The 25062-nt window shown below is 39.1% G+C and overlaps 1 protein-coding gene across 1 annotated transcript; it reads right to left on the bottom strand.

Moving 5' to 3' along the window:
• Positions 1 to 2057: 2057 nt before the first annotated feature.
• On the bottom strand, positions 2058 to 3139 carry LOC104867194 (RNA 3'-terminal phosphate cyclase-like). Its single transcript, XM_010631501.1, is given in 2 exon segments — positions 2058 to 2275; positions 2278 to 3139. Coding segments are annotated over 2 exon segments (1080 nt in total).
• Between the last annotated feature and the right edge of the window lie 21923 nt (positions 3140 to 25062).

Genomic DNA, 25062 nt, shown 5'->3' with positions numbered 1-25062 from the left:
TCTTCCTACCCAGGAGCAAGGGGTGTCTTTCCATTTTCTGATATCCTCATCCACCTCTTTTTTAAGAATTCTATCGTCTTCAGAGTAGAGGTCTTTCATTTATTTTGCGAGGTTGATGTCTAAGTATTTCAATTCTTTGGTTGCTGTTGTGAAAGGAATTCGTTGCCCCATTTCTCTCTCAGTGAGTCTGTTTTTCATGTACAGAAAAGCTATTTTTGGTGTTAACCTTGTAGCCCTTTACTGGATTTGGTAACTAAGTCTAGAAGACTTTTGGAGTTCTTGGAGTCTTCTATGTAGAGTATCATGTCATCTGCAAACAATGACAGTTTGACTTCTTCATTTCCTATCTTCATTCCTTTTATTTCTTTCTCTTATCTAAATGCTGTGGCTAATGTTTCCAAAACCGCATTGAACAGGGGTAGTGATAGTGAAATCCTTGTCTTGTTCCTGATTTTAGAGTGAAGGCTTTCAGTTTTTGACCATTTAATATGATATTGGTTGCTTGTTTTTCATAGATAGCTTTTATCAGATTGAGGTGGAGACTGTCTATTCCAATTTTCTGTAGGGTTTTTATCATGAATGAGTGTTGGATTTTGTTGAATGCTTTTTCTGCATCTATTGAGATGATCATATGGATGTATCTTTGGTTCTATTAATATAGCATATTACATTTACTGATTTGCATATGTTGAACCATTCTTGCACTCCTGGGTTGAATCCCACTTGTTCAGGGTGTATCATCCTCCTGATGATCTTCTGCTTTCTATTTGTTAATAATTTATTAAGGATTTTTGATCTCTGTTCATTGTGAAATTGTCCTACAGTTATCTTTGGTTGGATCTTTCTTTGTTTTGGGAATCAAGGTGATGCTTGCTTCCAGGAATGAATTTGGGAGTATTCCTTCCCTTTCAATTTCATTGAAGAGTTTAAACAGTAGTGGCAGTAGTCCTTCTCTAAATGTCTTACAGAATTCAGTAGTGAAGCCACCAAGGCTCAGGCATTTCTTAATCAATAAGTTTTTAATTACATTTTCAATTTCATTAATTGACATTGGGTCATTTAGAATTTTTAGGTCATTTTCATTCAACTTCAGTAATTCATATGAATCTTGGTATCTGTGACTTTCTTCTGTATTTTCCATCTTATTGGTGTAAAAGTTCTCAAAGTAGGTAGTGATGTTCCTCTGGATTTCTGCTGGGTCGATTGTAATTTCACCCATTTCACTCCTAATTGTCTAGATTTGGGCCTTTTTTCATAAGATCGGCTAAGAGTTTGTCAATTTTGCTTATTCTTTTGAAGAACCAACACTTGGCTTTGTTGATCTTTTTGTATCATTCTCTTAGTCTCCCTTGCATCGATTTCTATGTTGATCTTTATGCTGATGATTGATCTTTTATGATTGATCTTTATGCTGCTGATCTTTATGCTGCTCTTTTTCTAGGAGGTTTGAGATTCAGCATCAGGTTGTTTTATTGTGCTTGCTCTGTTTTCCTAACATGTGAATTCAGTGCTATGAATTTCTCCCGTAAGACTGCTTTCATTGTGCTCCATAGATTCCGATATATTGCATTGTCATTGTCAGTTAATTGTAGGAACCACCTGATATCTTCTTTATCATCCCCTTGACCCATAGTTATTCAGAAGTGTGTTGTTCAATTTCCAAATGTTTGTGAAGTTCTTGTGGTTTCTTTTGCTATCAATCTCCAATTTCATCTCACTGTGGTCTGATAATACGCAGGGGATCATTTCAATTCCCTTGCTCTTACTTAAACATGTTCTTGTTTTATCAAATAATAAGAATATTTTGTTCAATGTTTTAATATTGAAGTCAGCTATCATACATATCCATCAACACTTATTGTCTGTATCCCAGCATATATTCAAAGTAAGATTAATTTGATGCAGCATGCTTAGCAAATCTAGAACATCATACTCCACCTTTAAATTCACTCAGCTCCTTTCATAAGATTCTTCTTATTCATTGTGTTATACTATGTATGAAATAAATTAGTGCAATACATCATTTAACAGGTAAATACCATATACATGGGGATTTGTCATCCAAATCCTTGGCACTCAATAATATAAGTGTCTTTAGATGCATTTTCTTCATCTTCTGACTTTGTCACAATGAATTTAGCCTTTGCTAGTTGCTCAGCAAAATGAATAGCTATTTGTGTATGGAGTATAACAGGTCCTGTTTTTATTCTGGAAACTCCATTCGCTAACACCATGAAAACAACCAGCTGGTCTTGCAGATACTTGTCCACACTATCCCCTGTCTAAGATTTGCTAATAGCATTTTGGCAGCTTTGATTCCAACCTTGTCTGCATTAGCACCCCATTTAGATGATCCAGCAAACAAACAGCCAGTAGATGTCTCAGCAGTAATGATTATTCCATTTCCATTGCCAAACTCTTGGTCCTTGGATTCCTGGACAGCCTGAATGTTCACATATAGGTCCCTAATCTCCTTTCGGATGCATCGTACAGCAGCCACTACCATATCTTTTGCTACTTTAAATGGCAAAAGACCAGCAACAAAAGCTCTTCCATCTCTCTTAGTCACGGAGCCACGATCAGTTCAATTTATTGGATTCATTTGTTTTATTGGTGACATTTGAATGATCACTACACCACCCCCTTTTGGGTAATGGTAATAGCCCCTTGTTTTAATGTCACAATTAAGTTTGAAATCAAATTTTTCAAAAATTGGCTTGAATACCAGCACTGTGTAGTCAATCTGTGGTGCCATCTCAATATTAGTGTCACCTTTCAAATGAATTTCTGATGGAGCAACAGCAAAGAGAACACAGGGCATTGAAACCTGCATCAAGAGGCATATACTTCCTGCTGTCTTGATATCTGCTGTGTGGACTTTGCCTTTGATCTTCTCTGGCATAAAGGTTATTTTTGTTGAGGAAATTTCTGCCCCCTCCAGTTGACCATCACACAAATCTCCAATCATTTCCAGTCCAGATAAATGTGGAGGCCTCAGGCCTGGGGTGCTGCAACATGCACAGATCTTCTGCACCTGCAATGGGAGTCCCAGGAGACAGCTCAGGGCTGTGGAGACCCTGGGGATCTGGCCACCTGCCTCCAGGATCCTGCCAGCCTCCTCCACCCATGGCCCCATCATGGGGGGGGTGTCCTGGGCCCAGCCCCACAGGGACAATGCCTTCTCTGAAGAGTGAGTAGAAAGAGGCATTGGTTCCCACTCGACAATGCTAAAATCTTGGCCCACACTTAGGCCTCAGGGTTTAAGGGAAGAGGGAAAAAGAGGGGTCACCAGACCTCCCCAACAATGACATGGAGGCCCCAGTTCCCAAGGCTGCAGAGTCAAGTGTGTAGTCTTTTTTGAAGAATGGCCCATGTGCAGCTGAAAAGAATGTGTATTCTGATTTTGTGGGGTGGAACACTGTAAACATCTGTTAAGTTCATTTGTTCAAGAGTTTGAGTTCTAGTATTTAGTTGTTTATTTTCTGTCTAGTTGATCTATTTGTGACAGTGGGGTATTGAGATCTTCCATTACTATGTATTAATAATTATTTGATTGTTCATGTCCTTTAGTATTTGTTTTATATAATTGGGTGCACTAGTGCTTGGTGCATATATATTCAGGATTGTCATCTCTTCCTCTTGGATTTTCCCTTTACAAGGATGTAGTGACCTTCTTTGCCTCTGTCAATCAGTGTTGGTTTGAAATCCACTTGATCTGCAAAGAGTATAGCTACTCCTGATTTTTTTTGCGGGGGGATCCTTTTGCATGGAGTATTGTTTTCCACCCTTTAACTTTTAGTCTATTAGTTTCCTTTTGAATTAAGTGTGTTTCTTATATATAGCATATTGTTGGATCTTGCTTCTTGACCTATTATTCCAATCTATTTCTTTTGATTGGTGAATTAAGACCATTAACAATGATGGCTATAGCTGATATGTATTGACTTATCCTTTTCATGGCTTTTTGCTTTTGTTGGATTCTCCCCATTTGTATTTAATTTTTTGTCATGCCTGGTAGATTTATTCTTCTGGGATTCCTGGGGTTGTGATCCCTGTTATCATTTCCTAGGATATTGTTTAAAATTTTTTGGAGTGCTGGTTTAGTGTTCATGAAGTTCCTAAGGGGCTCCTTGTCATTAAAGTATCTTATTTCTCCATCAATTTTGAAAGATAGTTTTGCAGGGTATATCAGTCTGGGTTAGAGGGTATTTTCCTTTAGGGTTTATAATACATCACCCCAAGCTCTTCTTACTTTGAGGGTTTGTGTTGAGAAGTCTGCTGTAATTCTGATAGGCTTTCCTTTGTATGTGATTTGTTTATTTTCTCTAACAGCTCGTAAAATTTTGTTTTTCTGTTGGATTTCTGGAATCTTAACTATTATATGCCTAGGTGTAAATTTTTTTTTGATCATGGCTAGTTGGTGTCCTATATGCATCACTTATCTGTATGTCAAAATGTTTTCCCCTACTTGGGAAGTTTTCTGGCTTTACTTCTGTGAACAGTTTTTTTTTTTAATGTCATCTGCACTCTCTCCTGTTTCTTCATTGACTCTAATCAGTCTTATATTATTCTTATGTCCATCATTTAGCAGATGTTGGATTGATTTCTCATGGTCCCTTACTATTTGTAAGAAATTTTTCTTTTCCTGGTCACTAATTACAATCCTATCTTCTGTACCTGAAGTTCTGTCTTCACATTGGCTCGTTCTTCTGTGTAAACGTTCAATGGATTTTTAATCTCCTGGAAATTTGTTTGAATTTGTTTTATGGATTCTATTTGTTTCCTGTGTTGGGATTCCATCACATTCCTTGGCTCCTCTGTTTTTTTATCTCTGTCTGCTCTAGATTTATTATCATGTCTTGCACTATGGGCACAATCTCTGCTGTTATTTGAGAAATTATTTCTGACTTCATTTTTTCCAGATGCTCTTTAGTTGCTAGTTCAGGCAGTCTAGGTGTTGATTATTAGATCGTTCTATCTCATTTCCCTTTAGGGTTGTGTTAGGTGATCTGGAAGTCTGGTTTTGGGACTTGTTTCTGTGTCTTCTCATTTCAACAGATGCATCCTACTGTGCCTTTATTGAGACAACTTTTAGCTCACCCAGTGTCTTCAATTCTCAACAAGCCACCAAGATGCCTTTTTTCTGCTGCTTACCAATTCCTGGGTGCAAATCACCAATGCTATGGGGTAGGCCTCTGACTCAAGCTTGTGTGCCTGTGCAGCTCTTTTCTGGGTGGTCTTGGCTGGGCAGGTTTTCCCTAGCCTTTGGGATCAGGGTGGATCCCTGACTGGGATCTGCCTGCAGCTGCACTGGTCTGGACTGGAGCAAAGCCTCTCAAAGGCAAGCAATTTATCTGCAGCTATCATGCCTAGGAGAATGCCTGGCTTATGGTAAGGCCTCACAGATTCCTTTTGAATTTTAATCTCAACATAGGTGGATGTTTTACATGATCCTTGAAATACAGAAGATTATATAGTGCATAATATACATCAACTTAATTTATGCACCATATACCAAGACGAACAACATCCAGTGGGTGCCAAAATATAGAGAGACTAACTGCCAGAACAGTATTTCAGCATGGTACTGGTGAACAGGGCAGACTTAATGTTTGTTCATGTGGTCTTCATACATGGAAGGGCCTCATAAAAAGCAAAATTGTATATTTACACAGGTATTCAGCCAAGATTTGCTGGCAATGCCTGTGTCTTGAGCAGCACCCTCTGATGCCCCTGTGGGACCCTACACTTCCCCCAAGTAATGTCTGGTCCTTGAATAGGACAAGTCAGCACTTTGATTGGAAGGAGACTTGTAGGACATGGACAACTGAGACTTCTTAAGCAGTAGGTGCAATGTATGCAACCTATAACTGAGGCTGAAAAGAAATAGTGAATAAATTTTGTAGAAATAATCATGTTTTTTAAATGAGAAGAGTTAATACATGACTCCCTAACCTTTTATGAGTAACTCTGATGTTTACGCATTGCTATAATTGAGTTGTCTAATTGAGACTCCAACTGCATCCTCAAGATGTACCACATTTCCTTTGCTTCCTATCTTTTAGCCATGTTTTCATTTCAGTTGAGCATGTATCATGTTACTATGTCATTTACTGGAATAAGATACCACCTTTACCTTGGAGAAGCCATCTGAAAAAGACAGAAATCTCTTACTGTTAGGATGATAATGAAAAACATAACAATGAAAATAATAGCTAACATCTATTGAGTTCCTACCAAATGCCAGACACTGTGGTAGGTACTTACAGTTTAGAATAACTCTTTGTATTTGGGCTTCTGAGATAAAGGTCCTACCCCTACTTGACTAATGGTTCTTTCCAAGGGTCATCACCCTATACTGATAAGAGAACTGGAAGTGAGATTTGGCAACAACATAGCAAGCATCACACTAAGTGGCCTTACCTATGCAGTCTATTTCAAATAAGCTCGTGAATCATAAATGTTTGGTAAGAAAGCAATATGTCCATCCAAACTTAATGATTAGAACAACAAACAAATAAGTACATCATGGTCTTCTCATTCAGTTAAATATTTATGGACCATATACTTTGTGCTGGACACTGGTTTAACCCCAGACCTATACAAAAAACGAAACAAAACAAAACAAAAAATCGCAGTCCTCAAGATCTAACATCTCATTAGGAAAAAAGACATATGGTAATCAGAAAAAAAGCAATTATTTTATATAATAATAAGTCCAGAAAAGAAAGGAAAATGGGCCCATGTGATGGAAAAGTGCCACTTAGTAGAGGACAGGAAGAACCAATTGAGAACAAATGATCAAAGGAGGCCCACCAGGAAGATAATACTCCAGCCAAGAGAGACAGTGTCTCAGAGATCAGATGGAAGATTTTTGCAGAAGGAGGCTATGTATACATAAAGCCCCAGTGTGGCCCAATATATTAAGAGTATAGTAGCAGAGAATGAAGACAGAGAAGATCAACAGGGGATGGCACACAGACTGTGAGTTACACTGAGGAGCTAGGAAACCATTGTGGGGTCTAAATAAGGAATGTGACATAAATCTGTTTATGTTTTAAAGAGATCGCCCAGGATGCCTGAAGTCTGCTGTTCCAGATGGTCAAATAAAAGTGACTATAATTCTAAAGGCCAATCTTTATTCATTTACCTCAAAAACACTAACTGCTTTGCCAACCCCTGAGGCTACAATGCTGAATAAAATATTCAGCATTCCTGCCCTCATAAAGCTTAGAGTCTCCACAGGTTCACAGTTCCACAAGTGGATAAGTTATTTCTGGGTCCTTCCATGGTGTTGGGGAGGGACAAAGTTCAGTGACTATTGGGGACATAGCCAGGACACTATACTCAGGTATAAAGTGACAGACACCTCTTATGGAAAAGTGACTTCTGAACTTAGATAGCATGGTTACTAGCAGTCATCTGCATGAACCAAGAGAGTCGAGACAAAAAGATTTTATGACAAAGAAAATATCATTTCCAACATCCGAAGAGAGAAGCTGTCTTAATGGACCTGGGACAGTGACTTAGCAGAGCAGGCAGGAGCAGAGTTTAGGAGTGATCTAAGAGAAGTTGGAGAGGGAACTGGCTACATGTGGGTTGCAAGTGCTGAAAGCAGCCATGGCAGAGCAGGACCTGCACATCCTCATTCAACAGGGCCAGAGGAAGCTTGAAGAAAAGAATGCAGGCACAGGAGAGAGCAACATCTAAGGGTTTCTGTGGCTACGCAGTTGCTTTAGCATTCCAAGTGTCCTTTCCCCACCTTCCAGAATTTTCTTCCAAACACTCTGGCATGAGGATGGTATGGGGAAGCTGCTTGAGCCACTCGGTAGCCCATGGGCAGGTAGGTCCACAGAGCTGAACAGAGGTGGTTCTCAGTCAAGTGCCCAGAGGAAGGAGATGGTGCTGTCTGTGGCCCCACACATAGTTGCAGATAGCTGTCTGCACAGCTCAGTGGCCACATCCCATCAGCCTCTCCCTGACAAGCAGCACCCTGCTCTGCCAGGTGTGCGTGATGGGAGCTGTGGACTAGCAGACAGGTGCATGAGCAGTGGGCTCCAAACTGACAGGAGACAGAGTTGGGACTATTGAAAGTGAATACTTCAAAACAGAGCAAAAATCTATGCTCTTTACTAATCCACATAGCTTTCTACCATTGGTGAAAATAGTAGTAAAACAGACAAATAGGTCTGGCTTCAGAGTCATGTGGCCCAAGTTCAAATCCTGATTCCCTGATTTGGCCACTTCCTGGCTCTAAGATACTGAGAAAATTGCTTAAACTTTCTGGCTCTCAGTTCCTCCACCTGTCAATCAAAGTCCAAACTGTTATCCAGTATGAGGTTTTTATTGAAGCCTCCAGAAGTTAATAAATGCAAGGCTCTTAGAACAATGCAGGATATATGATATGTTCATTAAATGTTACATATCCTTACTCCTTATTCTATACCAAGCTCTAGGCCTTAAGAAATGGATAAATAGTTAAACAGAGTGCAGAGCCTACTGAGAGAGAGAAAGCAAGAAGAGGAGAGAGAAAAGGAGGTCATTTTTTGTTTACCTACTATGTGCACATAGTTTTTAGGTATTAGCTCTGAAGTCATAAAAGATGCCTGCTTACTTTTGGTCTAATAAAACAGAAAGCATTTATCCTAAATATAGCATAGTGCCACAAATCCTCTATTAGAGGCATATAAATAATAATTTCTACCTAACAATGAGGCTCCAAACAACTGTGTTTGGAAGTGGGGGTGGGTAGATACCAAAATTGTAGCAGAAAAATATTTGATAGTTGTTCTCCTTAATCATCTCTTAATAATAGCTTTACCCTCCTCTTTCTCTGATACCATTTCTGGATGTTATCAAATGTTGCATTTAGATTTACACACGCGTGTCACAGCTTGAGTTACAGGAGCCAGTGAAAACATGGATTCTAACCCCACAGGACAGAATGCTGAGGAGGAAGATCCCAAGCTATGGATATCGGGCGCACCTGCCAGGTAGGTGGGTGTGAGCACCTTGCTCAGCCCCTTCACTTTATTTTTTGTCTGCACAGTGCATCCTGGCCATATATACTTTCCATAACTGTAGAAGAACCCAAGGTATAGCATACTAGTACCAAGTAGTGGCATTTCCTTTCTTCATTGACTTGTTTCCTGATTAATGTCCATGGGCATGCTAGGCATTAAACACGATGCTAGCCATGCCAGTGAATCCAGAAGGAACTATGTCACGTGACCCTACCTCATGCTAGTCAATGGAATCACCAGTGCACATTTCCCCACCAGCAACTAAGCCTTTTTCCAGCTCAGGACCACTGGAAAACTAGGTGAAACAAACCACAAGAGATGGGCTGTTATGATTCTTCCTATTATAAAATTTGACTTCACAACACGAATGTGTAATAGGAAAACAGCAAAAGCAAAGGTGAAAATGCATGAGAGTCATAGGCAGGAGTTAGGAGAAGTGATAAAACATGAGTGCAGAGGCCAACCAAGAAGTGCGAGAGAATCAAGAAGAAACTTGATGAATAGATTTCAGAAAAAGCCCTGCAGTGAAGATCAAGGACCTCTTGCTCCTGAGATCATCAAAACTGGGTTCCATGAAGCACTGTATGATAGAAGCCACTAAAGCCTAATTCCACCATCGTTCTCCCCTTCCTGAGTCCTGTTCATCCGTTGTCCCTTGGGGTCCAGCCACACATTAGATACCTGGTTCAAATAACCTCATTTGTAGTCTTACATTAGTCATTCTCAATCGGTACTGGTTTTGTTATCGGAGGCATTTAGCAATGTCTGGACACAATTTGGGCCATTGCAACTGGAGTAGAAAAGGTGCTATTGGAACTAGTGAGTAAAGGGCAGAGATACTGCTAACCTCCCACCATGAACTGACAAAGCTCTCTCCAGCTCCAAGTGCCAACAGTGTGAGGATGGAAGCCCTGCCTTAGAATTAACTTCAGATTGCTGGAAGCATTTGCACCAACTCTCTGCCTCTTAAAACCTGAAAAATCCAAGCAATGCAGTGCTTTTCTACTCCCTCTATATGATTAGTTCTTGAGGATAATCTGGGGGATGATAATTTTGCATCCTCTACAGCCCATTGCTTGGGGCCTAGTGCAGAGCCTTCATTTAATACAGCGGATTTGCCTTGTAATTAGAGTTAGGTTTTAACCTATAGTTTAAATCACATAGACAACACCACCCTTGGAAATCATTCCAATCACATAAGATTTTGTATTCGCAACATGCACCGCTAATGTATGGGTAAATGGTTTTGTTTATGCTGATTTCCATGCTTAAAACTTCAATATCTAAAATGGCAGAATGTACATCACATAGGGAGATACATTATATAGCTCAGTAATATCAGTATCACTATTATAATAAATCCAAACTGGAGTCTTCTGATTCAATGTGAGCTTAAGGAGAAATAACACAGGTGCTGTGTATCAGGACACAGAAACTTCTGCCATCCTTCCAGGAGAGTCTGGAAAAGTAGAACAAGATAAATCTATTACCCAGAATAAAAGTACTCTTGGACTGTGAGAAAAATAAAATAATTTTGTAAGGCCGACGTGTATTGTTGGATAAAGCCTCTAAAAATAAAAGAAGGTGGGAATCAAAGATTCAAAGAAAGAAGATAGAGGGGAATCGTTCCATAAGACTTCGTCTCAGAACAAGACTGTGGGTGATGAATCTGAAGGAATTTTCTTAAACTGAAATATAAAGATCAGGAAACAGGCAGGTGCTAAACTTTTAAATAAGACAGTAACAAAGGCAATTGTAACACAATTACTTTCAGCTATCACTTATCCAGCCCCCATAAGGTTTCAGGGAAATCATTAAATGCTTTGCATGTTTATCTCGTTTAATGCTTCCGCTTCCCTTTGCCCTTCAGGCCTTATCTTCCTAGATCACATTATCTATTGTGTATTTTGATCCTCATTTAGACTTTCAGTTTCTCACACCAGAGAAATTATTTGATATTTACACATGTGTGTCTCATTTAATTCTCTTGAGTATGGCCTCCATGTGCATCCATTTAGCTATAAATATCTTTAGTTTCTCATTCTTTATGGCTGAATACTACTCTATCTTATTACAAAAAAACAAAAACAAAAAACAAAACACATCTTTATCCAGTCACCAGTTCGTAGGTCACTGAACGGTTCTGAATTTAAGCTATTACAAATTGTGCCACTATAAACAGGGGTGCACATATATCGCTGTGGCACGATTCTTTTAATTCTTTTGAGAAGATAGATACCCAGTAGGGGAATAGCTGGATCAAATAGAATCCCTAATCCTAACTTTTTGAGATATCGCCACACTGATTTCCATAGTAGTTGCACCAGTCTACACTCCCACCAAGAGTGGGGCAGGGTTCCTTTTTCTGTACAACCCCGCCAACATTTGTTATTGGTTGATTTCTTGACAGCAGCCGTTCTTTCTGAAGTGAAGTGGAATCTCAGCATTTTTTTTTCATTTGCATCTCTCAAATGTCCAGTGATGTTGAACCTTTTTTCATATGCTTATTTGTTGTTTCTACTTCTGAGAAATGTCTGTTCATTTCAGATGCCCATTTGGGATTGGATCTTTAAATTGGGGAGGTCTGAGTTTTTGAGATAGAACTCTTGAAGACATTGGCGTAGGAAAAGATTTCATGAACAAAACCTCAGTTGCACATGCACTAGCACAAAAGTCAACAATGGGATCTCATTTTATTAAAGAGCTTCTTCACAACAAGAGAAACTACCAACAAAGTGAAGAGATAACCTACAATGTGGGGAAAATTTTTTCACCAGTTGTTCCTTAGAAAAGAGGTCTACTATTGAGAATATATAAAGAATAAATATTTTAATAAAATCAAGACTTGCCATGTAAAGGTACATGATCCCAACAATGAATGTAACTGTACTGTATCCCTAAATGTACCGATAAACTCAATAAATAAAAAATAAATAAATAAATAAAAATAAATAAATAAATAAAATCAGACCTCCCAAATTTAAAGACCCAATCCAAAAATGGCTGTGTTCTTTTGTTACAGTTAATCATCTACTGTCATTGCATTGTCAGCTTTACAGAATATGGAATCAGGTGAGTATATGAGGAAAAAACAAAAGGAAATTATAGCATCAAAATGCACACTGATTTCCCAGTGTAATGTTTAGTTAAAATTACCCCCCAGAAGCCGGGCATGATGGCGCATGCCGTTAATCCCAGCACTTGGGAGGCTGAGACAGGAGGACTGCTATGAGTTTGAGACCAGCCTGGGCTACATAGTGAGTTCCAGGTCAGTCTCAACTACATAGTGAGACCCTGTCTCAAAAACACCAAAAAAAAAAAAATACCCCCCAAATAACTTTCTTTTCTAGATATTCCTACTCTTTGTGAGAAGTAATCATGACTTCTTCTTCACCTTAAGAGACAGCATTAGAAAGACAATTTACCCTTTATCTATAATAATGCTTTGGATTTTACATTTTCTTTTCCATATATGACCTCCAAACCCAAGTTGGATGGTCATGCTACAGACTTCCCCATTCAGTAAAAAAAATTTTTTTTAAAAAGCCTAAAGTCGAAGTCCATGCCTCTGTACAAATCTATACAAAATTACCTTTCTAGAGCCGGAGATTTAGCTCAGTGGTTCTGGCAGCTGCCTTGCAAGTGCAAGGACCCAAGTTCAATCCCTGGTACCAAAAAAACAAACAAGCCAAAAAAAAAAAAAAAAACCTGGTCAAAATTACCTTTCTAAATAACTGAGAATTAGTGTTCAAGCTTGTAAATAGCTGACACTTTCAATCAGATATAGACTAACATAGAGTATTTTCTACAGTTACCTAGAACTTGCTGCTTAGAATGCTTAGTCTATTTTATTCTACTCTGTTATTAAAATATAGTTTGTAGTATATAATCTCTACCAAGCAATATCTTATAATACGCAATATTATTAAAATCACATTGTCAAAAATGGTGATTTTTAAAAATCACTAGGCTTTAAAAGGATTGACGACTGGTGATTCATAGGCCAAAGTCTGCCCACCATTCATTTCTGTAAATACAGCTTTACTGGAACACAGTTGCATTGCTTCTAGAGTCTATGGCTTCTTTTACACAACATTGGCAGAGGTAAGTAGTCATAACAGAGATCATATAGTCCACTGAGACTAAAATACTTAGGATCTATCCCTTTACCAAAATAAGTTTGTTAGTCCCTTGCTGAGAATAGCACAGAAATTGCTATATTGGGACCGAGTTTTCTCCTCACTAAATGAGAGGTTTTTGCTAGGTGATAGATAAAACTGAGATTCCTTTCCTGCCCTCTGGTTATTTGATCAAATAACAAATTTTGAGTCTGCCCTGCATCTCACAGTCCAATAAAATGTTAAGGATGTGACTCTAAACATTTCTACTATCTTTAATGATGCTTTATGCATCACTTAACCCTTCTAATTTGGAGAAGGAATGTTGTCTTTTAGGGTATGACTATTTTATACTGTTTGTGTGCATGAATCCACCTCGACACTGACCCTAAGCATTAAACTCTTTATCCACCTCCAATCAGCTCAGTCATCTCACTTTTGCCTTTTCCTGTGTACTCTGGCATTACAGCCATAAGTCCTAACACTTTGGGAAGGATCAAATGTCTTCCTTTTTCACCTGGTTTGGTATATAACCGTGGTTTGAGCATATCCACCAAATTCTGTGTATGGGAGTCTCAATTTCCCAAGATGGTAGTGTTGGGGGTTATGGCCTAGGTGAGCTGTTTGGGTCATGGTGATGGGGCCATTATTAGTGGATTCATGATTTTTTGCTTGGTAGTGGATGAGTTCTTCTTTTTGCAGGATAGGTTTGTTATCTTGAAAGTGAGTCATCATAAAACAAGTTCACCTCTGTGTTCTCTCCTACAAATACCTGTCTTCCATTTACCACTATGAGTTGAAGCAACACAGAGTTTTCACCAGAAGTAGAGCAGATGCTGGCACCATGTTCTTGAATTTCTCAGCCTTCAAAACCATGAGCCAAAATAAATATTTTTCCTTTATAAGTCATAGCATCACAGCCTCAAGTAATCAGTTACAGCAAAAGGAAATGGTCTAGTGCAGTGTGAAGTAGTGCAGCGTAAGAACAAACAGAGTGTGTGCATCATGAATAGGTGGGCCCTCTCCGTGCCTACACCTTGCCACGACCCTAAGTCTTTTCCACGGCCCCTTCTACCACTCTTCCATTTCTTCTTTGTCTTGTGGTATGTGTCTCAGGTTTTCTTCAGTCACTGCTTCCATTTTTGGTGTAGATAGTGTGTACATTTGGGTTTGGAGCTGGCTCCTTGGACCACTGGCTTGAGCTTGAATACTTGAACTGGGAGATCTAGAGCATGGTGGCCCCTCTGACCAAGGCTGTCTCCACTGCAGCTCTGGCTCCAGTCATCATGAGCCAAGCAGTCCACAGCCACTGTGAGGCCACTGGAGTTGAGGGCAGCCTAGCAGTCACTTGAAGTAGCAACGGGGAGAATGTAAATATTTTGGGAAATTAAATATATTTTACTGAGTTCTGTACCTCCCTCCTGGCTTCAAATAAATGTAGAGCTATATATGTTTAAAATACAGATTTAGGGACAATAATGCATTTGGGGAAGATTCTAATGAGAAGCCTCAGTGAAACAAAAGTGACAAGCAGATTAAAATGGGGTTGTTAGAACCTTAAAATGCCAGACTAATGCACTCCTGATATTTTTGGCTAATTTACACGAATAAGCACTTGGTCATACACATACAGGTTTAAAAATTACCCATCCCTCTTACTTTAATGCCTTACTGAAGAAGCAATATAAGCCTTGTAGTTAGGAGCTTGAACTTTGGAGACATTCTTCCAGGTTTCAAATCCAGTTTCCTCTTCTTACTGGTCATTAGATACATTTATTTGACTTCTTAGTGTCTCGGTTTCCTCATTTTTTTAAGACAGACACAATTACGCTGAGCACTAGTTGTTATTATTTATTGTTTTCTATGTGCTAGACCCTAAGCTAGGTAGTTCATGTTAGAGACTTTTCATGGTGAGCAGAAATAAAATAGGAAAAAGTAGCACCTTTAATTTATAGACATGGAAATGGCTCAGAAAGTCTGAGTAACTTGACAAAGATCAAGAGGAGCAGCAGGATCTGAAAAGCAAATTGAGACCTGTCCAACTCACAGTCAGACTTTTAAACATTGCTCTTCCACCTTCTTTAGAGAAGAACATTTGCAACAAAAGCAATCCTAGAGAGGGTTGTTCCTGGGAATCACCATCCACAGCCTGAGATATAAATCCAGCAGGCAGCAGCAAGAACTGAGACTGGTTTGCATTCAGTTTACATCCTTCTCTTGAAGAAATCAACCTTGTGGGACAAACAAGCAAATCTGAGAAATTGTGAAGATTTCTTTTTCCATTTTTAGATTTATAATAAGGAATTTAACATTACTCATATTTTGCCAATTTCCAGTATTTACCCTGGTCATTTGCTGTTTTTCCTTTCATCTTCTCACTCTTTTTGCTTAGTCATTTCTGACGATGACCCTTTGAAGAAAATCAGCTCTTGTTTGATGGATATTTCACAAAGGAAACCCAAACAGTTCTTATTACCAAGGAATCCTAAGAGCACATATCAAATGTATAGAAGTTTGGTGCCTCAGTGACACAGAACTATGTTGCTCTCTCTATCTACACTCACCAAAAGCTGGGTCCCTTTGGGAAAGATTTTTCTCTTAGGTTATACTGATAGGCACAAACAAATCATTAATTTATAAATATTTAAATCCCATTTTGACAGTAATGGAGAAGAATTTGGGGATGAGTCGCAGCCATCTGTACATTCATTTGGTCCAATTGCAAGGGGCCAAGGCTGGAAAGGAAAGCAGTGAGAAAGGGTCAGGAGGCAGGATGAGTTCCTCTGGGACCTGAATTTATTGAGTTCTGGTTCTGTGTTTGGCTCCGTGCTGTGATGTACGTTGACTAACATGTCTTCAACCTTTTGAGCTGGATTCTGTTATTGTCCTCATCTTCCAGATGAGCAAACTCAGGCTAAAAGAGAGTCACTCCCTCTATCCAAAGCATGCCACTCATTCTTGGGAGAGCTGAACCATCTGCTTCTAAGCCCACTAGAGTGAGTTAGAGGGCTGTCAGGAGATCGGCAGCTCCTAGAATAGAGTCACTCTAGAAAACGTGCATGTGCTGGCTGGAGTCTCAGCCTACCCGGGATCAGGGCTGGACTTACTGTGTGTGGAACCACACATGTGTTCATCAGCAACATTGCTGGTGCGAGTGTGGTACTACATATGCATCCAAACGAGGAAGAAAGAGAGAAAGGAAGAGACAGAGAGGGAGAGGGAGAAGGGAAGGAGGAAAGGGAGGGAAGATGGGAGTAAGAAAGCAAGTGATATGTCGGGTTGTGTCAGATGTCAGTAGTAGACCAATTGAGTTTTAAGGAGAACGTCAGGTACAGGTATGAAAACTCCCAAAAGAAAAAGTAACTAACTGAGACAGGAAGACCCAAAGTTTCATTAATTTAAAGACTCAAGCACTTCATCAAAGACCCAAGTGCTCTCCATTTTTCTGTTCTGCCATTTCAACTAGTGGACTTCGCTCTCATAATAGTCCCCTAAACCAAGTGTGGTGGTGAATACCTGTAATTTCAACATTCTGGGCAGCTGGGGCAGGAGGGTTGCAAATTTGAGCCCAGCCCAGGAAATTCAGAAATGTATCCAGACTCTGTCTCAAAATTAAAAACAAATTTTAAAGGGCTAGGAATGTACATCGGTACAAAGACAGTTGATTCCATCTCCAGGGTAGAAAAACAAAGTCCCCTCAAGGCCAGGCCTCAAGAGAAAGACTAGACTGGAGCATTCTTCTTTCTTTGTGGAAATGGTTCTGGAAATGGTTTCGGTGAACAAAACCAAATACAAGCCTACTTCTGACCTGGACCCTGGCAAGGGGAGGGACCTCCTTTGCTCATTTGTGATCATTTGAGAAAAAGAGCAGATCCCATTTCAGCACTTCACCATGACCCAATTGTGCTCACTCCAAAGAAAACACCTATGAGAAACGTATGAAGCCACTGACTGGGTTGACATTGAGAAAGAGACTTAGCTGCAGAAGTGTAAAAGAAGAGGACCCACAGGAAAGGACTCACTGTAGAGAGAGCGCAGATTTGTGTGCCACCTGTAATGTGCCCTCGGTGCACAGGGCCCTTGCACATCTATTTCTATATTGATTTTGCAGGGTTGATTGATACAAGCAAAGCCTCAACCCCAAAGGACTTTAAATTTTAGTGGAGGTGGAGAGAAGGACACAAAGAAATAAAGAATAAGCGTATAATGCATGATGTGGCTAAAGTGATGTTAAAATGAATGAAAGGTGAGAAGGAGAGAGACAGTGACAGGTGGGCATCTTCCCTTCTAACTGCCAAGACCACATCATTCCTCACACTATTGTACCGGCTTGGTTTAACTAAGACCTGGGCACCAGTCCTCCAAGACTTCCCACCTTCTCTCAAATTAGTTTATCGTCTTGTCACCCATCCATGTCAGCCAAGGAAGGCAAGAGTCAGGGGAGTTATGACCCAAGTGCAGAAAAGCGCTCTTCTAAAGAAGGGATTGCTGGCCAGAATTGTGTCCAGGGAAGCAGGAGGACATCATTATTTGTAGAAATAAAGATAAGCTCACAGTCTTCATTATATTTTATATTAGCCTTAAAGTCATCTATAAATTTATTTTTAAATTATATTTAAACTGCGTATTTATTTATGATACATTTACATTGTAAACATCCATGTTTCATCAAGCCTCAGAGATCTGTTTAGAGTACTGTAAAAGACACTAGGTGTTGTCTTTGCTTTTTAATCAGTGAATGGTCCTGAAGTCAATAAGAACAGTTGACCTCTCTATCTGCAGCTTCTGCATCTAAGGATTCAACTGAGTGTGGATCAAAAATATTTGAAAAGCAAATGCATCTGTACTGAACATGTACAGATTTTTTTCCTGTCATCATTCCCTAAGCAGTATAATACAACAATTATTTACATTGTGTTTGGTAGTATAAATAACCTGAAGATGATTTGAAATACAGAGGAGGATGTGCATAGGTTATGTGCATGTACTGCCCCGTTTTATATAAGGAAATTGAGCATCTGTGGATTTTGACACCCACAGAAGGGGCTGGGACCAATCACCCTCAGGTACCAAGGGAGGACAGCACACATGTGCTCCACAAGAGCCCTGGGGGTCACCCTATGCATGGTGCTAACGGATCTTCATCTTTTTCTTCTCCAAAGAATATTCAGCAATGTTCAGAAAGGATTGAGTAATGCATGGCTCCGTAGGCTTCTAGTTCTATCTCCACTGTCTAAATAAGGGGAGAAAAGATTTGAGTCAAGTCCCTATGTTTCAATCAGCCAGGAAGCGAATCTGGGTGATAATAAGAGAGGATAGCAAAAAAGGGGGAAAAGGAGGAAATTACTGGCTTGGTCAAAGCTTGCAAAATGGCACCAGTGATTAAAACATCTTATGCTGTCCTCGGGCTGCAGAAGCTATCACTGACAAAAGATCTCATACACACACACACAAAAGGAAAGAAATTAGCCATTAAGAAATATTTCAGCATAATGCAATTATTACAGCTGTATAATTGAATGGGGAAACCATTGATCTGTAGTAGAAAGGAAATTGCTCTTCTCATTGTGTTCCTATGAATATGTGAACATTAATCTCCATCTATAATCAACGTTCATTTCAAATCTGATTGCGTGCTACTAAACACCCGTAGCTATGCTAACATTATGTTAATATGGTTCAACATCATAGCTCCCAGCTTCACAGCACAAATATTTTTCTTTGGCAATCAATAGTAATTTCAGCTGAGTGGATGGAAGTCACGTTTTAATGGTAATCTTTCCTCCAAGCCTCCAAGTGGAAACTCAGTCGGTGTCTTAACATGGTTGAAGCACAGTGCATATGATCAGATAAATTAACCTGAATAGAAAGGGAGAGAGGGGAAAGAAGAAAGGGAACACAGGGCAGAAACAAGACAAGAAGCCAGCTTAGCAAAACTGTAGATCTAGCTAACAGATGAAGTGTGCGTTATTTAGAAAAAATAAAGTGGATAAGAAGATGGGATTAGATGAGTCTGTGTTGGGGGGTCCAGAAAGGGGTTAGGATTGAAAATGAATTAAAACCGAGTTCCTCTGTCTATTAGCTAGGTTCCCAAGTAATCTGCATTTCCCCAAAACAACCAAGACAGTTGAGGAAGGCAGAGGAAGCTTGACAAACCCAAATGGATGCATATAGGACCATCTTTGCTTCTTTCTCTCTCATTCATAGCAGATATTACAAAATATAGAAAATATTATGAATTTCTATATAAAAATGAAAAAAAATTGAAAGTGGCAAAAATTTTCAGGGTAGGATTAGCATTTTTAAGCTGTTACTCCTGGGTACCAAAAGTGTAAGGGTGAGCAAAGCACATCTGTAGCAGCAGAGAACTGATGGTTAGAAAGGGAACTGGACAGATAAATAGCTCACAGTATCAACCTACACTGTTTGGGAGCTCTCCATACCTTTCCCAGTCTTCTGGCCATCATGATCCTTTTTTTTTTTTCCATATTTCTTATAGGGGCAGAGAGACAGAGAGAGGATGGAGAAAATGAGTTTTGGTTCCACTCATTGGTCACGTGTCTTTTTCAGCTTCCAAAGGCCTCAATGATGGACTCCTTGGAGGCGATTTCTGAGTTGGCTCCCACACCCAAGCATGATCTCTCCATGTCTCACTTCATATACACAGTTTGTTCTCCGAGAAGAACCCAGGTTATGACCTGGGTGTTCGTCCTTTATTATAAGGCAAAGGAAAACGAAACAGGCCAAGATGACTCTAGCCTCTTGCTCTGCTCGGTGGAACTTGGCATTTTTTGTACACTACTATCACAGCCCCTTCCACCTGCTTTCCCTGTTCTTCTTTTACCTTACATTGAGGGTCTGAGGAAGACAGTATTCTCTACCAGTTGAAGGACTGCAGGGTAGACACTGACAGAAGGGAGACCAGAGAAGAGGTTACAATGGAGCAGAGGGGAAAGGCAGGACAACACACTGTGGGTTAAAATGCCTTCAGCATTCCATGTTGACTGAGGCTTTAGGATAAAAAATAGATGCATGAAAGAAAAACTCCCAAAGATTTAGGTAGGACACAGGGAAACAAAATTTTCAAAAGCTTTTTCAGGGTAGTCTGCAGCAGTTCAACATTCTCTGAAGAGACCTCAACTAATATCCATAGTCTACTTAGTTGCTCTTTTATAATCTCAAAGTGAGACACGATTCGTGTCACTTTCACCTGGTTTTTTTCTCATTGATTTTATTGGTACGTTTTAGGTATACAGTATGGTTACATTCATCATTGGGATCTTGCACCATTCTTTCCCCATAGCCCTGTCCTCCCTTCACCACCTCCTCCCTTCCCTATTTACTAAAACTTTACTTACATTTTTTCATTTTCTCATATTTTTTCCTTTTACCTAATTTCCTTTACCCTACCCTTCCCACTTCCCCTACTTCTTTAGCCCCTTTCTTCCTATTACACATTGTCAATTATACCATTAGGATCTTACTTACAATTATAGTTTTTCACACCAGATAAAGTATTCAGTATTTATTCATGTGTGACTTCTTTATTTCACTTAAGAGTATAACCTCAATATGTATCCATTTTCCTATGAATGACTCTAATTTCTCATTCTTTATGGCTGAGTATTATTCCCTTTTGTAGAAAAACCACATCTTCTTTATCCTGTCTCCATTTGATGAACAATTGGGCTGTTTCCAAGTTTTAGCTATTACAAACTGTGCTGCTATAAACATGGGTGGGCATTTATCACTCTGGTATGATTCTTTTAATTCTTTTGGAAAGACACCCAGCAGAGGGATGGCTAGATCAAATGGAAACTCTAGTCCCAGCTCTTTGAGGTATCTCCATATTGATTTCCACAGTGGTTGCACCAGTCTGCACTCCCACCAACAATGGAGAAGGGTTCCTTTCTCCCCACAACATTTGTTATTGTTTGATTTCTTGATAGCAGCCATTCTTTGTGGGGTGAGGTGGAATCTCAGTGTTGTTTTCATCTGCACCTCTCAAATGACGAGTTATATGGAACATTTTTTGATATATATTTTTTTTGCTGCTTTTACTTCTTTGTCTGAGAAATGTCTGTTCATTTCAGATGCCCGTTTTTTAATTGGATCTTTACATTTGGGGGGGCTGATTTTTTTAGTTCTTTAGTCCTTTGTCTGAGAAGCAGCTGGTAAAATTTTTTTTCCCACATTGTAGGTTGTCTCTTAGTTCTGTTGATGGTTTCTTTTGCATATATATGGAACATTTTTTCATATATATTTTTTTGCTGCTTTTACTTCTTTGTCTGAGAAATGTCTGTTCATTTCAGATGCCCGTTTTTTAATTGGATCTTTACATTTGGGGGGGCTGATTTTTTAGTTCTTTAGTCCTTTGTCTGAGAAGCAGCTGGTAAAATTTTTTTTCCCACATTGTAGGTTGTCTCTTAGTTCTGTTGATGGTTTCTTTTGCATTGCAGAAGCTTTTTAATAAGATGAGATCCAGTTGGTGATTCTTTCTGCTAGTTCCCGTGCTACCGAGGATTTGTTCATAAAGCCTTTTCCTATGCCAATGTCTTCCAGAGTTCTGCCTAACTTATCTTTCAGAAAATTTAGTGTCTCTCTTTTAATATTTAGATCTTTAATCCACTTGGATTTTAGTTTAGTTCATGGTGAAAGATAGGGATCTAGTTTTAATCTTTAGCAGATTGAAATCCAGTTTTTCCAACACCTTTTATTAAAGAGGCTATCTTTGCTCCAGTGAGGATGGTTGGCTCCTTTGTCAAAGATGAGGCACCTGAGTACATCTGAAGTTGTTTCTGTATCTTCCAATCTGTTCCACTGATCCTCAGGTCTGTTTCTTTGCCAGTACCATGCTGTTTTTATCACAGTGGCTTTGTAGTATAGTTTCAAATTGGGAAGTGTTATACCTGCTGCCATGTATCTATTGCCTAGGATGGCTTTTGCTATTCCAGGTCTCTTCTGGTTCCAAATAATTTTTGGATTATTTTTTTCTCGTTCTTTGAAATATACGGTTGGAATCTCAATTGGCATTGCATTGACTTTCACCTGTTTTTTAAGTTTAAAATGCCTTCTTACGAATGGCACTAATTCTTGTGAGGTTTGACTTACATAACAATATTATCTTGGTACAACCCATCCTTCTAACAACCCTAACATGCCTGCCCAACACTGATCTTAGCAGCTCCAATCTCATTGCAATCACCTCCTTTCTGGCCTCCCCAAACTATGTATTGCTCTTTTTTAATCTGTCACCTAGTATCTAGCCAATGAAATCTAAACTATTAGGCACAATTTTCAAGACTTTTTAAAATGAAGCATACAGAACTTGGAAACATGACTATATTTTTTCAGCTAGGTTTAAAGTCACATAATACTCAATACAAAATTTCACTGAGCTTATTGTTCAATGTTTGGATGACTACTGCTTATTAATACCGTTGTAAAAATGTCACTGGGGAAATAGTCAATCTTCCCACCATAAGAAAAAAACAAACAAAAAAATTTAGAGAAAACAATGTGGCAACAAATAAAAATGTATGCCTTTGTCAGCACATTCTGCTGGAAGATACGGAGAGAACTTTGCTGAAGAGTTAAAGAGTCAAGTGTTGAAAAGAGATTATTTGGTGTGTGAAGTTTGCTATCCAGTTTGGTTAAAGTACAGATGTTCCTAACATCTCTTTCCTCATGGAATTTGCCATGAGATATAGAAATAACTACTTTACACTAAAGAATATATATAATGGAGAAAAAATATTTTAGCAACAAATGATTTTAGTATCACATCAATATTTTTTGCAATAATGATAAGTGAATCTATTTATGGAGTTGCAGATTAAATGGAATTTAGTTAAAAATTCCAACTGAAATTATCAAGTTATCTCAGAAAATAAACTTCATAACTACAACATCTTTGTCCGTAGTTAAACTAAAAAAGCATTGAAGATGTAAGTGCACAAAAGTGTTTACAGGTTGTTATCAACATGTTTAATTTTATAAGAGAAAAGATCCTGCAAATAAAAAAGGAATGGTTAGCTTTATAAGGTGATAAAGTCACAATAAAATATTTTTATAATCTAGCAAAGAACTTTAAAAGGCTTCTAGATTTTAAATTATCCATTTTTCCTTTTATAAAGTGACAAATTTACTGAACATTTTATTCTCACAGGAGTGTCTTTCAGTAGAAAGATGATAATATCATAACAACAGTGATACTAACGATGGTGATGAAGATGATTAGTACAATTTTTCACCTCAAGGTTCAGACGGCACTCCTGGGTATATCCCCTACAGAATTAAAGCCAGCATGCTGTAGAGATAGCAACGTACCCATGTTTTTGTGGCCAATTCACATCAGCTAAGGTAGGGAAACAGTCTAGGTGCCAGTCAACTGATGAAGGGATAACAAAAAGATGAAATTCATACACAGTGGAGTATTACTTAGCCATAGAAAGAATTAAATCATGTCAGTTATAGATAAATAGGTAGAACTGGAGAGTATTACATTAAGCAAAATAAGCAAGACTCAGAAAATCAAATATCACATTTTATCTCCTGTATGAAATCTGAAAGAGAGAAGGGGGGCATGAAAATAGAAGAGAGACAGAGAGAAGAGAAAAGAAATACGGGGCACAGAGAGGGAAGGGTGAGAGTGGTCATGACGACAATTATCAGAATGTGTTACGCACATCAACAAACATGCCGGATGAGACCCACTCTTGTACAACTAACGTGCACTACTTTTAAAAAGTTAAGCTGGCATTTTCAAAATGAGGAACAAAGTACCTGCTAGGCAAATAAGAGTTTATGGAGACAGTGTCTTTCAAGTGAATGTCTGAATATATCTCCTCTGTTATAAAAATTTTGTTCCTAAAAACAAAATAAATGCATTAACAGTACATTTTCATATTTATGTCTTATAAAGTTCTTTCTATATTTCATATGACAAATTCTATAATGAAAGCGATGTTGAATAGTTACTTAACCTACATAAAATTCTTTGGAGTGGAAGAATTTTGCAAGTGAATTAACTTATGGGGCAACTGTGAAAGCACTAATTGACGTTACTGAAGATGAGCATTCTCTGGACTGCAACAACCAGAAACAAAACCTGCAAGCATGATTGTGAAAGAAATGAGACGAAAACATGAACAAGAGGATGGGATGGATAGAGGCCAGCTTCTCTGCCTTGTGCTTTGATCTGGATATCCATACCAGTGATCTTTTGTTTTGTGGCAAACCAACCCTTACTGGTATTATCTCTCATGATTCTACACTTGGACATCCTCTGAGCAGCTCTTGCTTAGGACTTCTACGCAGTTGCAATCAAGTGCTGGTAGGGTTGGAGTCACTTGAAGAGTTCTTGACTTGAAAATCTGCTGATGGCTGGTCAGAGGTGAATCTGGGGGCAGGATAGGGGGGTAAGTGACGGGGTCCCAGGGGACTAGGACATCACTCTGCACATGGCTAGCATGGCTTCTCTGCTGTGTTCTGGACCCAGGACCCTTGGAATCCTCACATGACATCTGGCTTCCTCCAGAGTGAAGTTCCAAATAGAAGTGCTAAGGTTTCTAGTAACACACACTTGAAAGCCTCAGGAGGCTGTTTCTGTTGTTCAAGAAGATCGCTGGGTCCAGTTCAGTACAAGAGGGCAGAAACTGGATCCTGGATCTGAAGGCACTGGAGACAGACATCCACTTCCACATGAACTAAGGAGAGCACAAGAAGCACCTGCTACTGCTCTGGGCACACTGTACACAACTGAGAAGAATAGATAGTCAAATATGTCTTAAGGCTCACGTGCAGCTTATGTGCTTATGAAGCCCTAGTCCCCTTCCTATTTTCTTTACCACATGGGATCTGACAAAGGATTTCCCCCATTTGGGGAATAAAATATTAACAGAAAATGTTTATGGAGCGTC

This window comes from Fukomys damarensis, unplaced genomic scaffold (assembly GCF_012274545.1).
Source record: "Fukomys damarensis isolate Sample0158 unplaced genomic scaffold, DMR_v1.0_HiC HiC_scaffold_22, whole genome shotgun sequence".
NCBI lineage: Eukaryota > Metazoa > Chordata > Mammalia > Rodentia > Bathyergidae > Fukomys > Fukomys damarensis.
The sequence above is the reverse complement of the archived record's forward strand: the minus strand, read 5'-3'. Positions and strand labels throughout refer to the sequence as shown.